Source organism: Mchenga conophoros, linkage group LG3 (assembly GCF_057382185.1).
Source record: "Mchenga conophoros isolate Kocher_MC1m ecotype Shallow Benthic linkage group LG3, M_conophoros_male_GT1.1, whole genome shotgun sequence".
Taxonomy (NCBI): Eukaryota; Metazoa; Chordata; class Actinopteri; order Cichliformes; family Cichlidae; genus Mchenga; species Mchenga conophoros.
This window is the reverse complement of record NC_140528.1, coordinates 61,131,173-61,148,313: the sequence shown is the minus strand read 5'-3', so window position 1 is coordinate 61,148,313 and position 17,141 is coordinate 61,131,173. Positions and strand designations below refer to the sequence as shown.

The 17,141-nt window shown below is 41.5% G+C and overlaps 1 protein-coding gene across 1 annotated transcript in view; it reads left to right on the top strand.

The window, feature by feature from the left end:
• LOC146579871 (Fc receptor-like protein 5) overlaps window positions 1-17,141 on the top strand; it is a 55,405-nt gene that overhangs the window by 15,130 nt on the left and 23,134 nt on the right. Inside the window, exons 8-12 of the mRNA XM_085268012.1 lie at window positions 2,116-2,379; window positions 2,502-2,780; window positions 8,019-8,285; window positions 16,163-16,462; window positions 16,848-17,108. Coding sequence (XP_085124138.1) covers window positions 2,116-2,379; window positions 2,502-2,780; window positions 8,019-8,285; window positions 16,163-16,462; window positions 16,848-17,108 — 1,371 coding nt within the window. The remainder of the gene's footprint in view (window positions 1-2,115; window positions 2,380-2,501; window positions 2,781-8,018; window positions 8,286-16,162; window positions 16,463-16,847; window positions 17,109-17,141) is intronic.

Here is a 17,141-nt window from a genome sequence, read left to right as displayed (position 1 = left end):
AAAAAGTCTGAGAAATCAGAAAGAATCTCTGTGTAAGGCCCAGGTGGACGATAGATGATAACAAGTAAGACTGGTTTCTGAGTTTCACAGCTGGGGTGGACAATGTTAAGCATCAGGCTTTCAAATGAATTAAAAGTCTGTCTTGGTCTTTCATTAATTAATAGGCTGGTGTGAAAAATTGCTGCCACACCGCCCCCTCGGCCTGTGCTTCGAGATTTCTGGTAGTTAGAATGACTCGGGGGTGTTGATTCATTTAAACTAACATAATCATCCTGCTGCAACCAGGTTTCTGTAAGGCAGAGTAAATCAATTTGTTGATCAATTATTAAGTCATGTACTAATAGAGACTTGGAGGAGAGAGACCTAATATTTAATAATCCACATTTCACTGTTTTACTCTTTGGTTCAGATGTGGATACTGTATTGTTCTTTCTTTGTAATTGTTTATGTTTAAGTTGTTTGTTGCTGGTTTTTAGTTTGTTTTTTGTCTTTTTGGAAGCTGACACAGTCTCTATGGAGATGGGGTTTTTTTTTGGGGGGGGGGGGGGGGGTAGCAGGAGGAGAGAAGCTGCAGAGAGGCGTGTAAGACTATAACTCTGCTTCCTGGTCCCAACTCTGGATAGTCATATTTTGGGGGGTTTAATAAATTTGTCCATATTTCTAGAAATGAGAACTGCTCCATCCAAAGTGGGATGGATGCCGTCTCTCCTAACAAGACCAGGTTTCCTCCAGAAGGTTTGCCAATTATCTATGAAGCCCACATCGTTTCTGGGACACCACTCAGACAGCCAGCAATTTAAGGAGAACATGCGGCTAAACATGTCACTCCTGGTCTGATTGGGGAGGGGACCAGAGAAAACTACAGAGTCCGACATTGTTTTGGCAAAGTTGCACATCGATTCAATATTGATTTTAGTGACCTCCGATTGGCGTAACCGGGTGTCATTACTGCCGACGTGAATTATGATTTTACTGAATTTACGTTTACTCTTAGCCAGCAGTTTTAAATTTCCTTCAATGTCGCCTGCTCTGGCCCCTGGAAGACAATTGACTATGGTTGCCGTCATCCATCATCTGAGGACAATAATGACATGAATAAACAGGATGAAAATATAATATAGTATCTGCACGTTATGTACAACCGGCAGATAGAGGAAGTGGATGACATCCAGAAGTCCTGCCAGTGGCTGGACAAAGCTGGACTGAAAGACAACACAGAGGCACTAATAAGGGCAGCACAGGCACAAACTCTGAACACAAGATCCATAGAGGCTGGGGTCTGCCACATCAGGCAAGACCCCAGGGGCAGGCTGTGTAAAGATGCCCCTGAGAGAATCCAGCACATAACAGTGGGGTGCAAGATGCTAGCAGGCAGGGCACACATGGAACGCCATAACCAAGTGGCCAGCATAGTGTACAGAAACATCTGTGCCGAGTATGGCCTGGAAGCCCTGAGGCCAAAATGGGAGACCTGTAGGGTGGTCAAGAATGACCAAGCTAAGATCCTGTGGGACTTCCAGTTACAGGTGCACAAAATGGTGATGCCTAACCAACCAGACATAGTGGTGGTAGATTAACGGAAGAAGACGGCCTTAGTAATAGACGTAGTGATACCGAATGACAGCAACATCAGGAAAAAGGAATACAAGAAGATGGAGAAGTAACAAGGGCTCAGAGAAGACCTTGAGAATATGTGGAGGGTGAAAGTAACAGGGGTCCCAGAGGTAATCGGAGCGCTAGGTGCAGTGATCCCAAGCTAGGCAAGTGGCTCCAGCAGATCCCAGGAACCAACATCCAAGATCTCTGTCCAGACAAGTGCAGTCCTAAGAACAGGAAAGATACTGTGCAAGACCCTCAAGCTCCCAGGCCTCTGGTAGAGGACCTGACCTTGAAAGAAGACCGCCCGCAGAGGGCGAGGAGGAAATTATATAATATAGGCAGGTAATAAATCAGAGGGAATTTGATTTTGTAACACAGTCTAATATGTCTGATTTGCTGATTACTCATTTATACAAAACTACTCAGTGAATATTTAAAGTGTGATCAGTGCTGTAAGAAATTTCTTCCTGAGACAAATGACAATCTATTCTACTTTTTCCTGTAAATTAATTGCAGATAAACCCAGGGCCACACTGACAGCAGGAACAACAATCATACCAGTAGGGGGCAGTGTGACACTGACCTGCTCTGTGCAGAGCTCTGATGGATGGAAATATGAGTGGTTCAGACGAACCCAAAGAACCTATGAAGGTCAAATCAGAGGTCAACAAAACAGAGATATCAGAGTATCTCAAGGAGGAATCTACCGCTGCAGAGGAACAAGAGGAAACCCAGATTACTACACTGATATAAGTTATGATGTCACCATTGAGATAACCTGTGAGTTCAGTCATTTAGTTTGAAATATACATTCACTCATGATTATCAAACATACAATGTGAAGTTTTCTGTGTTGATTTCATGTTTATATTTGTATCTCAACTGTTAATATGTGTAAACAGTTTCCAATAAAGTTGTTGTAAAACAACGACCCAACTGGCCTCAGATATTCAGAGGTGAGACGATCACTCTGACATGTGAGGTGCAGGAAGGAGGTAAAACCACTGAGTGGGAGTATAAATGGAGAGGACCCAGGACACTCACACAGTGGACACACAATAATGATGTGACATTCAGTGTTTCTGAGTCCAGCAGTGGAGACTACATGTGTAAGAGTCGACGCAGAGATGACTCATATTCTTCAACAGAGTGGAGTGAATCCTTCACATTGTCAGTATCAAGTAAGTCATGTTTGTTGTGTGATCTCCATTTGACAAATGTCATAATGGTCAGAACAGGATGGATTCAATGGTCTACAAAGCATGTTACATTGTTAGTCAGACAAAGAGCTGCAGCTGATAGTAGCCTCATTGTAGACAGTTTGTCACCACTTTGTGTCATGAACTTTCAGCTGGTCTAGAGATGCCAATGCTGACCTGCTGCTGCATCACCTGAGGACAATAATAATATAAATAAACAGGATGAAAACAAACCCCATCAGTTGTGTTGTGCAGAAGTCAGGTTGGTACACAGCTGACAGCCCTATTTGACAACTGCTGGAATTTATACTATAGCAAGAACCAATCAGTTAAGTAAAGAGAAACAACAGTCCATCATTACTTTAAGAGCTTCAGTCAGTCAGTCTGGAAACTGCTAAAACTTTGAATTAGAGATTGACCGATCTGATATTACGTATCGGTATCGGTCCAATACTGACGTAAATTACTGGATCGGATGTCTACGGTGGCCCCTAGAGACAAAACACTTGCAAACTCCAAAACACTTGCAAACTCCAAAACACTTGCAAGCTCCAAAACACTTGCAAGCTCCAAAACACTTGCAAAATCCAAAACACATGCAAACTCCAAAACACATGCAAACCCCAAAACACATGCAAATTCCAAAACACAACGGAAGTGCTCCAGGACGCTAGGGGTAGTGTTGAGCTCGATTTGCAAAATAAATGACAAGTTTGTCTGTATGGGACGGTCTAGTCTCCGTCGCGCTTCCCAGGTTGCCTAGCAACCATCATACTAACCGCTGGAAACGTGTCATACAACTTTGTTTGACAGAAATGAAGAAGAACATATTTTGTTCATTTGTTTGTTTGTTTCTACAAGAGCTTTGTGTGATTTGATAAGTATCTGAGGCTGAGACCACAGGACAGTAAAACATGATTTTTGGGCTTCTGTACTAAACAGTCATTTAAGATTAGTTAGTAAATAACAATTAGCTAATGTTGTTCATGAGACTAAAGTCATATCACTTTGGTAATGTAAATATAATATGGCCAATATTATAGTTATTATATTAATCATTATTAGCTATTACAGCAGTGAACATGAACTGTGTCAAATACTGAGCCTCAGTACAGATTCAAGTTGCAGTTATTTATATGTCTTATCACCTTAAATCTTCACTCAAAGACAAGTATCTTTGACAGTGCATATATAGGTGTATCATATATAAGGGACAAATGTTGTTCCTTCAGTATGTTGGCATTACTAAATTTGGCTCATTGCTTACATATATTTATAAAAAGAAAACTGTTTCTGATAAAATGAAGAGTAGACTGATATATTGAATATTCCTTTATTGGGTGAGAAAATCAGACCATGTCATAACTGCTTTAAGTCATACAGAATAGATATCAGAGCCTTAAACAGGCTAACTTCTGCTAAATGGGTCAAACTGGGCAGAAAGTATACAAACACATAACATCCTTATAGAATATATGATATAACACTATAGATCAACTTACCTTAGAATATATAAAGCATATAAACAATTACAGCAATATGATGCAACAAACACAGCAGTGCTACTAATCCAAAATACTCAAAGCTTCATAGAACTGAAACAAACATTTATTTTTAGCTCCATTCTGCTGCTGATACATACTTAAGGTTTCTGAATATTAAACTTGTTACTGCCTTTCATAGTGTGTAACTTGAAGGCCCTGAGTACTTTCTCCCACACTGAAAACACTGAAATGATCAAATTATTTGAACATTACCTAATAAGACTGATTCAGGACAGACAATTAGTTATGTTAAACTTTTCTAGCAGTCCTTCACAAACAGGGAACAGTCTGTCTATTCTCTCCATCTGTCAGCTGCTGCTGGCTCTTCCTCCTCCTCTTCCTCACACACTGCTGAGTTTGTCCTGGTGGATCATCAGGGGTGCAAAGCCTCACAGATGATGTGCAGCAGTGGGTCCCTCAGTCTGTCCTCACTCTGGACACTTGCAGTTGTCACACATGGAAATCAAATGTGTGATAAGCTGCAGGATTCAAACACAAGTGTAACTTATAAATACATGTTCATACTTTTATTACACAATCAGAGAGAAAGAAACAGAGAGAGAGTGCAGGACAGACAGACAGGTGACAGTCTCAGGTGTATACACTGCTACAAAACAGCACAAAAGAAGGAGGATTGTGTTATTACGAAACAAGAAGAGTTCCCAGATGGTACAGTGGACACACGTGTGACTCCTGTGATTAAAGCATCTTTCTTTCAGCTTAACGAGTGAACCGTCAGCTCGTTCAAACACACGTTAAAGTCCGTTTGGCTCGACACCACCGAACAGAGGCAGCAATATAACATAGCTAACATTAACAGTGCAGTGAATCCTGCTTGTGCCGTGATATTCATGACTGCAAACCGAGCAGCATCACTGACTTTCAGCTTGTTGTGTTTGTGGATATATGACTGACTTTAATTATCCACAAAATCATCAGATTCTCTGTAAGATTAAAGTCAACTATTGAACGGTGTATATTTTGAAGTAAAGGCTTTAAAACCAAGTTAGTACAAACATCGCTAATGTCACATAACTTTCCCGACATGTGGCCAACAGTAATGTTTTAATGTTCTTCATTATAAAAACATTTGCGCATAAATAAGTGACATAATATTCAGCATGTGTTTTGGAGTTTGCAAGTGTTTTGGAGTTTGCAAGTGTTTTGGAGTTTGCATGTGTTTTGGAGTTTGCAAGTGTTTTGGAGTTTGCATGTGTTTTGGATTTTGTAAGTGTTTTGGAGTTTGTACGTGCTTTGTCTCTAGGGGTCACCGTAGATATCGGAGAGAAATAAAAACATGTAATCCGATCCATTAAATATCAAAAAAGCAGCTCACAAAACTTGCGACACGGCGTAACTCAGCTCATAACTGTAGCACGTCGGAGCAGTGTGCATCACGTGATAGAGGGGCTGTGTGTATTTGTAGCCTCGCTACCAAACCAGCATTTCATCTCCGAGGAAGTGATCCCAGAGAGAAGTAAAGCAAGTGTGTAAGTTCATCTCTGAATGTTTGTAAAGCATTCCCACGTTAAGCTTAACAACCGACATATGGAGCGACTACCTGTTCTTGCTGCTACTTCAATTATGAAACTGATTAATGATCAGCTGATCGGCTTTTCTGTCGCGAGTCTGTCTCTCTTCTTTGTTTTTGGCCCACTTCGCGCCAGAAAGAGGAAACCAGCGGCTGAACAACAGCAGAACGTTTAAGCTTGATAAGCTGTTGTTAAAATTTATTTAATATTACTTTCTACACCAGGATCCTTTTCTACGTAGCTGACGGCTGGTAACTGTGCAGGGGCGGATTTAGCAAAGTTTAGCCAGGGGGGCCGATAGGGCATGAACAGGGAAAAGGGGGCACAAAGACATACTTTTCTTTCTTGTTCTCATTTAAAATGTCTAGCTTTTAATAAATAATTATCTGAATCTTACACCCAAAGTTTTAATCTGATGTAAAATGTATAGAAGTCCATTACTGTATATAGTAACTGTTAAATCTAATATACCCTAGTAAGCTATACTACTTTTTCCTTTGGGAAGATACCATCTGTGCAGTCTGCAGTTCTGTTGAAGAAAGATGTTGAATCTATTTAATTTTTCTTAAAAAAGTATTTATTTCTGTGCATTTTTTTTTCACCCTGCATCAAATTAAAGTTGATTACGTCGATTAAGCATCATGAGGTGGAGGGTGGTTCCTTTTTTTTTTTTTTTGCTGGGAGTTTGCAACCCTATTAGTTAGGTTGCTTAATTTTTCTGCTAAGTACTCTTTAAGATGCCAGAATAGGAAGGATCGAGTAGGTTTAAGTTTATTAGATTGATCAGTTTTGCTGAACTATGAAATATTTTGGGTGCAGTGTATTTTTTACATACAGGTATAACAGAATAGCTTTAGTGTTGTTGTTTATTTAAACTTGAGTATGAACTTATAGAAAATGCAGCAATATATTAAAAAAACAGTTTTATTGATTAAAACACACACTATATATCGGATTCATATCGGTATCAGCAGATATCCAAATTTATGATAGTTATCAGTATCGCACATAAAAAAGTGGTATCGTGCCATCTCTACTTTGAATGTGTCACAAGTGCAGTTGCAATAACCATCAAACGCTACAATGAAACTGGCTCACATGAGGACCGCCCCAGGAAAGGAAGACCAAGAGTCACCTCTGCTGCTGAGGATAAATTCAGCCTCACAAATTGCAACTTAACAGCACCTCAAATTAGAGCCCAGATAAATGCCACACAGATTTCCAGTAGAAGACACATCTCTACATCAACTGTCCAGAGGAGACTGCGCAAATCGGGCTTTTATGGTCAAATAGCTGCTAAGAACCCACGACTAGGGAAAAGCAACAAGCAGAACAGATTTGTTTGGACCATGAAACTCAAGGAATTGACATTAGACCAGTGGGAATCTGTGCTTTGGTTTGATGAGTCAAAATTTGAGATGTTTGGTTCGACCTGTTGTGTCTTTGTGTGACACAGGAAAGGTAAAAAGATGGTCTCTACATGCATGGTTCCCACCGTGAAGCATAGAGGAGGAGGTGTGATGGTGTGCTGCTTTGTTGGTGACACTGTTGGGGATTTATTCAAAATTGAAGGCACGCTGAACCAGCGTGGTTATCACAGCATTGTGCAGCAATGTGCCATCCCATCCGGCTTGTGTTTCTTGTGTTTGATTGTTTGATATTTCTCACCATCTCTGTGAACTCCTTCAAGACTGTTGGAAAACCATTTCAGGTGACGACCTCATGAGGGTCATTGAGATAATGAGTGTGTAAAGCAGTAATTGAAGCGAGGGGTGGCTATATCTTGTGAGAATTTACAGTGTAAATAGTCATGAAAATAAAGAAAAAACCTTTAAATAAGAACATGTGTCCAACTTTTTGTCTGGTAGTATATGTGTGTGTATGTATGTATATATTCTTTTCATAACAGCAGATAAACCCACAGCCACAGTGGCACCAGAAAAGGCAGTCATATAGTCATACAGTTTCTCCTCACGGTCTCACTGTTTTTCTCCATCTGTTAAATCAACACAAAATGATCCTTTTATTTTTGTGCAGGTCCATTCCTAACTATAAAACAACAAATTTACCATTATTATGAAATACATATCTTAATAGTCTCTGTTGATTTTGTTTCTATTTTATGAATATTTTTCTGTGAACAGGTCTCAATAAGCCCACTGTGACCCTGCAGCCATCCTGGATTCAGATATACAGCGGTGAGACAGTCACTGTCAGATGTGAGATTCAGGGAGGTGAAGGAGCTCAGTGGAGGTATGAATGGAGAACAGCCAAGTTAAACACACCTCCAACATCCAATGAATACAGAATTATCAGAACTACTGAGTCTGACAGTGGAGGATACAGCTGCCGGGGCAGAAGGGACAATTTCTTCTCAGAGTGGAGTGATACCATCACACTGACTGTGTCATGTAAGTTGGAGATGTTTCATCTATAATAGGTAAAAAAAAAAAAAAAGGCTTATTCTATGATACAGCTTTCTAGCTATCTTAGTGCTGCTCGACTTTCAGATGGCAACAAAAGAACTGTTTTTTTTTTTGTTGTTGAATAAAAGTATTCACAGTGAAAGATCCAGTACAGAACAATGTGTATCACAGCATCATCTTTCTTATCTGCCCTGTCAACATCTACTGTACAGAGGGTGAACCTGTCTTAGCACATCCAGTAAGAAAAAAATATGTATTTGTCTAATTTATTATTTATTTCTTCTTCCTTTCCTCCATTTCTATATTCACTGGTTTGTCTTCTGAGTATCTGAGCATTTTTCCCGTGGCTCCACAGGTGGAGTTTTACCTATTCCAGCAACTTACTGTATTATGGTGTAGTTAGTTCAGTTTTTTTAGCCTGAATTTATTTTTAAGTGGATTGCTAGACACACTTTTTTTAAATAGAAAATTTGGAAGAAGTCTAGCTGTGATTTAAAACTGTAAAATGGCCCAATTTTCTTTAAAGATTTGGCTGGTGCTGATATCATTTATCATTTATCTCCATTTACATTATTAATATTATTATTGACATTAACTCTTAGACGAAATCAAAGTACATAAAATGTATCCACTAAATCTATTTAGGATTAGAAAGTGTTCATTTTTCTGCAGTAGAACATCTGATTCTTCTAGAGTCTGATCAGTAAATTATGTCACACTTCAAGTATAACATTTACTATTATTATAACAAATATATTCCTAAAACAGTGAATTAAATAAAAAAAATTCACATTGGAGCTCACACTGAGTGATCTTTGTGAGTCATGATAGAATTACTTGTGTGTATATATATATATATATATATATATATATATATATAGTATATATATATATATATATATATATATATATATATATATATATATATATATATATATACATACATACATACTAGGGGTGCAACGATACTCGTATCGATATTGAACCGTTCGATACAGTGCTTTCGGTTCGGTACGCATATGTATCAAACAATACAAAATAAATTTTTAATTTATTTTATCAACTTTCCTTCTGACGATGCTGTCTGTGTTGAGCGCTCAGTGGATCTGCGCTCGACAGTGCAGCCTAGGCTGCGGAGTAGTCGAACGCAGATTCACTGAGCGCAGGGCAAGCTAGCGAGACAGAAGTTAAGCTCTCCTTGCAACATGGCAAATTGAACCTCCCCCACCCTCATTCAGATCTGGCGTTTGGAACTATTTTGGTTTTCATGTGACGTATGACCCTGAAGGTAAGCGCGTCATGGACTAAAGTAAAACAGTATGTTGGATGTGCCACGCAGTGCTCAATTACATGGGTGGGAGCTAGTGTGTTAGCGCAGTTAGCTCGTTAACGTGTTGGCCGTCAATCAATCAATCAGTCTTTATTTATAAAGCACTTTTCATACAAAAAATGTAGCACAAAGTGCTTTACATAGTTAAAAGCAGCCCACCCCACCCTCCAACTCACTCCCCACACTCTCATTAACATAAATGATGTGAATACACACATATCCCCCCACACACACACACACGCGCACACTTAAAGAGTAAAAATTGGGCTGGGTTCGCATGAGCCAAGTGAGGAAACACTATAACAGGGAGCCGTCTGCACCGGGAGCCGGTCACAGACCGCAGCCTCCAGGCTGGGCACACAGCAGGAGGGAGGCCAAGGAGCCCCCCAGCCAGGCTGAGGGGACCCCCAGAGACCCAGCAGCCACGGTCGATCACAGCCCCGGTGCAGAGAGCCCCCTCCGAGGAAACACTGGAGATATGACACAATAGGATATGTACAGGGTAAAATGATAAAATAAATAAGAACGGGATACAATATAAATATAAATATAAATAGAGTAAGAAGATTAAAAAATGAATAAGAATAAAATCAATAAATATTAGGTAAAGCCTAAATTAATAATAGAATAACAGGATAGAATAAATAAGCATAAAATAAATAAACGCTAAGTAAAAGCTAAATTAAAAAGGTGGGTCTTGAGCCTGTTCTTAAAAACATGTACGTTCTCTGCGGCCCTGAGGTCCTCTGGCAGGCTGTTCCACAGACGAGGACCATACCACTGAAAAGCTGCCTCTCCGTGAGTATGTGTCCTGACTTTAGGGACAATCAAAAGGCCAGCACCAGAGGACCTCAGGGTCCGCGAGGGTTCATATGGTAAAAGCAGATCTGAGAGATAAGAAGGCCCAAGACCATTAAGACATTTAAAAACCAATAAAAGAACTTTAAAATCGATCCTGAAACACACGGGGAGCCAATGCAGCGATTCTAAAACCGGTGTAATGTGGGCCCGCCCTCTGGTCTTCGTCAGCACACGAGCTGCCGAGTTTTGCAAAAGTTGTAAAGTTGAAATATTCTTCTTAGGAAGACCAGAGAGCAGGGCATTACAGTAATCAATGCGACTGGTAATAAAAGCATGCATCAACATCTCTGTGTTGGCCTGAGAGAGAATAGGGCGGACTCTGGCTATATTTTTTAGATGATAAAATCCAATTTTGGTTACATGTTTAATATGTGGGATAAAACCAAGCTCAGAGTCAAAAATAACACCCAGGTTTTTCACTTGTAGCGAAGGACATAGTGAAAATGCCTCTAATTTAGACAAGAGTTTCTCTCTCTGAGCCTCAGGACCGATGATTAAAACTTCAGTTTTGTCCTGGTTAAGCTGTAAAAAGTTTTCTGACATCCAAGATCTTATATCTAAAATACAGTTAAAAAGGGCATCCATTGGTCTGGTGTCATCAGGAGACACAGAGATGTACAGCTGCGTGTCATCAGCGTAACTGTGAAAGTTCACTCCATGCCTCCTGATGACACCGCCGAGAGGGAGTATATACAAATTAAAAAGTACAGGGCCTAGAACCGACCCTTGAGGCACACCACATGTCATTTTATGGATCTTAGAGGAGCATGTATCCATACTCACCATAAAAGTTCTGTCAGAGAGATAGGAAGTGAACCAGTTGTGTACAGCACCAGAGAGGCCCACCATGTGTTTAAGTCTGTTTAAAAGAATAGCGTGGTCTACTGTATCAAAGGCTGCGCTTAGATCCAGTAGCACCAGGACTGAGAGCATTTGGGAGTCCCAGTTACATCTAAGATCATTTAGAACCTTTAGGAGAGCAGTCTCTGTGCTGTGGTTCACCCTAAATCCAGACGGGAATATCTCCAGGATCTGTCTATCATTCAAAAAGTCATTAATCTGAGTAAAAACAAGTTTTTCTAAGATTTTACTTAAAAATGGTAAGTTGGATACAGGTCTGTAGTTATTAAAATCATTACAATCCAAATTGCTCTTCTTCAGAAGGGGCCTCACCACCGCCGTTTTAAAGGCAGCAGGGAAGACACCCAACTGAAGAGAGCAATTCATCATGTATAAAAGCTCAGCCTCAAAAAATCAAAAGTGTTTTAAAGAGTGAAGAAGGGATTGGATCTAAAAGACATGTGGTCCAGCCCCATGCACGGGCGATCCGCGGTAGCTCGTTAACGGAGATTTGCCGTGTTGTGGCGTTAACGTCATTTCAACGAGATTTACGCTGACAGCACTAGTGGGAACACAACAAATATGACTGCACATTTACACCGACATCATCCTAGTGCAAAGAGAAGTGGAAGCAGACAAAAACAACAAGCACGCATGCTACAAACTTTACCTGAGTCATTTAGACAGCCGTTAGCACATGATTCTCCTCATGAGGACCTGATATGTTTAATATGCTGCTGAGAATATAGCCCAGAAGAAGCGTATAGTATAGCTTTTATTTTGGAAAGAGCCATTTCTCTGTAATAAACTCTCTTTTCCAAAGATGAGTGATTCCTCAATCAGATACAGGGCTCGCAAAATCACTAGCCCGACGTCCCGGGGCTAGCGATTTTTCCAGTCGGGCTACCAAAATCTATCTCTGCCCTGCCCGTCGGCCTATCGTAGGAAGGAAAAATATATGTCAATGCTTTTGCATTCTTTCGGAAATGTAGCTGGGTAATTATGTCATTGGCATCGGTGAGCCACTGTCAATATGTGACATATTGAAATCGCATTTGAATTTGCGCTTGTTTTTTGCTTTCACTTTGCAATCGCGCGAACTGTGTATAGAGAGCGACAGCACTGATTGGTGAGTGATGATAATTTGCGCACCAATTCCTCTGACATCGTCTTATCAATCGTTAGCTTACTATGCAAACATGACAAGTGAAATCTCCCGCAGCAAGCTTAAACATGTGAGAGGTTGATCGCGCAGAGAATCGCTGAGCGTTATGTGAGTGCGTGTGTAAAAGCAGCAGGATATATATTGTAGCGGGTCAGGGCTGTTCGGGGTTCTGTTTGTACAGTTATGTTTTGTTTATGTTGCCATAGTGACGGGTGACGCCCTCTCGCTGCGACGGTGTGTCCTTCCGGGGTCAGAGGGCGCCCTGTGTGTTGTTGTTGTTGCTGTGCTGTTGCCGCGCTGAGCAGTTAGCTAGCGGCAGTGTTCTTCTGCAGATGTCAATAAACGGCTGTGCTCCCTGGCTAGCTCACGGGAAGCAAGACCAAACGATACCTCCGTCTCCTCCTTGTCTGAGCTCACCACAATATTTTAGTTCTGCTGAGCCAAATAAGACAGGTCAGGGTGAAGAAGTGACAGCCAAAGAAAAGCTTACCACAAAACGGAAAAGTTATGACAAATCAGACAATAAGGCAAAAAGAAAGTGCAGCTTTATGGTTTCATGGACAAAAGAATTTCTGTGGCTGCAATATGACAAGCGAAATAACCAGGGCTGCACATAAGTGGTCTGCAGGTGCGCATTCGCTGTCAAAATAAAAAACGGGAACAAGATAAGAAGTTGCAACGCGTGTTTGCATACATACGTCTCCCTCCTCTTTCTTGGGTTTCTGCTGCCTGAGGTATTCACTGAGCACTCGGTCAGTTGGGGCCATCTTCCCAATGTATTCTTGGATGTTCGTTGTCTCATCCTGGACTGTGGTGCTGACACTCACCAGTCCCCGGCCCCCTTCCTTCCGCTTAGCGTACAGCCTCAGGGTGCTGGACTTGGGGTGAAACTCTCCATACATGGTAAGGAGCTTTCTTGTCTTTATGTCAGTGGCTTCTATCTCCTCCTTTGGCCAGCCTATTACCCCAGCAGGGTACCTGATCACGGGCAGGGCGTACGTGTTGATGGCCCGGATCTTGTTCTTACCATTCAGCTGACTCCTCAGGACTTGCCTGACCCTCTGCAGGTACTTGGTGGTTGCAGCTTTTCTAGCGGCCTCTTCATTGTTCCCATTCGCCTCTATGTCTGCAATGTTGCCTTCTGGTAGTTCAATCCCCTCAGTTCTGACTACCTTCCCTCTCTTTGTTACCATCCGATAGGGCTGGGCGATATGACCCAAAATTCATATCTCGATATTTTTTAGCTGCATGGCGATATAAGATATATATCTCGATTTTTTTTTTAAAAGCCATAAGTTAAGAACAAAAAGAGAGTTCTTAGTCACACTGTGTCCCAGATGTCACACGGGCACTTTTCTTTACATACAGCGTAGATGTACATGAAGAAATTACTCAAAAATAAATTATCAGCATTTATTAAATAATCATGGTCCATAAATAAAAGAAAACAATGTTGTTTTTGTGCATAACAAAAAGCTCACAATTGTGCAGTCAAAATGTAAACTAATAGACGCTGAGCATAATAACAAAGAGACAGATTTCACAGCTGCACCACGTCTCTGAACAGGTGCCATTTGTGGTCCTTATAAACACACAGTACGGTAATATTACGTTGAAGCACAGTACGTATCACTCTGCGAGGCTCCTCCCCGGTAGCCGTAATCCTCCGACAATCCATCAAGCGGTGCAGCTCCGTAGCTTAGCAAAGTCATATTAGAACATTTTTTGACAGATTGCTGAGTGCTGTGTACCACATAAAATCGGTTCGCGGTCAGTAAGCACAACCAGAATTCATACATAAGGCGCACTGTCGAGTTTTGAGAAAATGAAAGGATTTTAGGCCGTTAGCACGGTTAGCTCGTTAGCTCGCTAACACGTTGACGCCGTCCAGCCCCACGCACGGGGCGATCCGCGGTAACTCGCTAACGGAGATTTTCCGCTTTCATCTTGTCATTGCCTGCAGGTGAAGCTATGGGGGAGGGGGAGTTGTGTTCAGTGAAGGAGAGACAAAAGTGGACGAAAGAGAGGCAAACCTGCGGCTCCACAACGTAACATAGACTATATCGATATAAACGATATTGTCACATCTTATATCTCGTATGAAAATATATCGATATTTTTAAAAAACTCGATATATCGCCCAGCCCTACCATCCGACTACACTTCTCCAGTCCGAACGACATTCCAATGTCATTGCTGTATAGCCTGGTAGTGTGGATCAGTGAATCGATGTCTCGTTCACTCTTGGCATACAGCTTGATGTCATCCATGTACAGGAGGTGGCTGACAACTGCTCCGTTCCGTAGTCGGTATCCGTAGCCAGTCTTGTTAATGATCCCACTGAGGGGGTTCAGGCCTATGCAGAACAGCAGTGGGGACAGAGCATCTCCTTGGTAGATCCCACACTTGATGGTGACTTGTGCTATGGGCTTGGAGTTGGCCTCTAGTGTTGTGCGCCACATCCCCATTGAGTTCCTGATGAAGGCTCTTAGGGTCCCATTGATCTTGTACAATTCTAGGCATTCCAGTATCCAGCTGTGGGGCATTGAGTCATAGGCCTTCTTGTAATCAATCCAGGCAGTGCACAGGTTGGTCAGTCTGGTCTTGCAGTCTCGGCTGACTGTTCTGTCTACCAGTAGCTGGTGTTTTGCGCCTCTGGTATTCTTGCCAATTTCTTTCTGTGTCCCGCTCATGTATTGACCCATGTGCCTGTTCATCTTAGCCGATATGATGCCTGACAGGAGCTTTCATGTAGTACTGAGGCAGGTTATTGGTCGGTAGTTGGAGGGGACCGGTCCCTTCTTGGGGTCCTTGGGGATCAGGACCGTCCGACCTTCAGTTAGCCATTCCGGGTGTCTCTCGTTAACTAGCAGCTGGTTCATTTGTGCTGCCAGACGCTCGTGGAGTGCAGTCAGCTTCTTTAGCCAGTAGGCGTGAACCATGTCGGGCCCTGGTGCTGTCCAACTCTTCATACTGGAGACCCTTTCTTGGATATCTGCCACTGTGATGGTTACTGGACCCTGTTCAGGGAGGTCGCTATGGTCTGCCCTCAGATCCACTAGCCACTGAGCATTGCCGTTATGGGTTGCGTCCTTCTCCCATATGCTCTTCCAGTATTGCTCCGTCTCCAGCCTTGGTGGTGCTGTTCTCTTATTATTATTATTGTTCCCTTGCCACTGAGAGTACACCTTTGCTGGTTCTGTGGAGAACAGCTGGTTTATTCTCCTGCCTTCTATCTCTCTGGTGTACCTCCTCAAGCGGCTGGCCAAGGCTGTGAGTCTTTGTTTCCAAGGCCTCAGGTATGGACAGCTTGCTGTATTTCTTATGCATCTTCTTTGCCGCACCTTTCTGCAACTCCGTTAGTTGGCTAACCTCCCTCCGTGCTACTTTGATCTTGCCCTCTAGCCTCCTTCTCCATGAAGGGTACTGCCCCTTGTGGCTGTTCAACTTGTAGCCAAGCATCTCACTGATCACTGCTGCCGTATTGTAGATCAGCGCAGACCTATATATGTATATATATATATATATATATATATATATATATATATATATATATATATATATATATATATATATATATATACACATATATATATGGTGAAAAGTTTAATTCAGTCTTAAGAAATGCTACTAGACATGTTTGCTGAGAAAATTGTTTTTCAACAGATAAAGCCCGTCCTGTCCTCACTGTGTCTCCATCATGGCTGAGTCCTGGAGCCTCAGTAACTCTGAACTGTGAGGTTGAACATCCATCTGCAGGATGGCACATCTACTGGTATAAAGCTGTTCCTGATCTATCAGAGAAATCCTCCAGTTATGAGCTGCTACCTGATGGCAATAGGACTGCAAACAACTCCTACATCATTCATGGACAGACACACACAGCAGGGTATGCGTGCAGAGCTGGAAGAGGAGACCCAGAGTATCACACTGATCACAGTCAACCAAAATTTGTCTGGTCTGCAGGTCAGTTTGATTCTGTTTATCATCACAATAAACCAATTTTATGTCAACTCTTTTCACCAAAAATCAGCTCATTAAAATTCAATAACGACAATTTAATGTCTGTGTATATTGAATATTTCCATTTTTATTTATGATCAAACTGAATTTCTTTGTTTCTTTTCATTATTTTTGCACTTGTATAATGTGATAATATGGAAACAACTATTTTTTTAAACGTTTTTTGTTCTTTGCAATGAGTATTTTTATTTTGGATATTTAAATTCATTTTATTTTTTATAGTCATTATTTCGCACATAGGATTTGGATAAATAGGGTACATTTTCATCACGATATTTTGAATCCTAACATCTGTGAGCTTTGTCTCTTCACTGCATGTTGTTTCCAGATGTTCATTCAGCAGCGTCTCTCACAGTGAGTCCTGACAGAGTGCAACACTTCACCTCTGACTCTGTCTCACTGACCTGTGAGGGAAAGTTCGCTGAGTGGAGAGTGAGAAAGTTCTCTGAGGACGGCCGACTGTACTCTGACTGTAGGAGAATGACTGGATCCACATGTAACATCAACACATCAAAGTCAGATATTGCAGTGTACTGGTGTGAGTCTGGATCAGGAGAGTTCAGCAGTGCAGTCAACATCACTGTTCATGGTATGTTTTTACACACATTTCCTTAACTGCTTT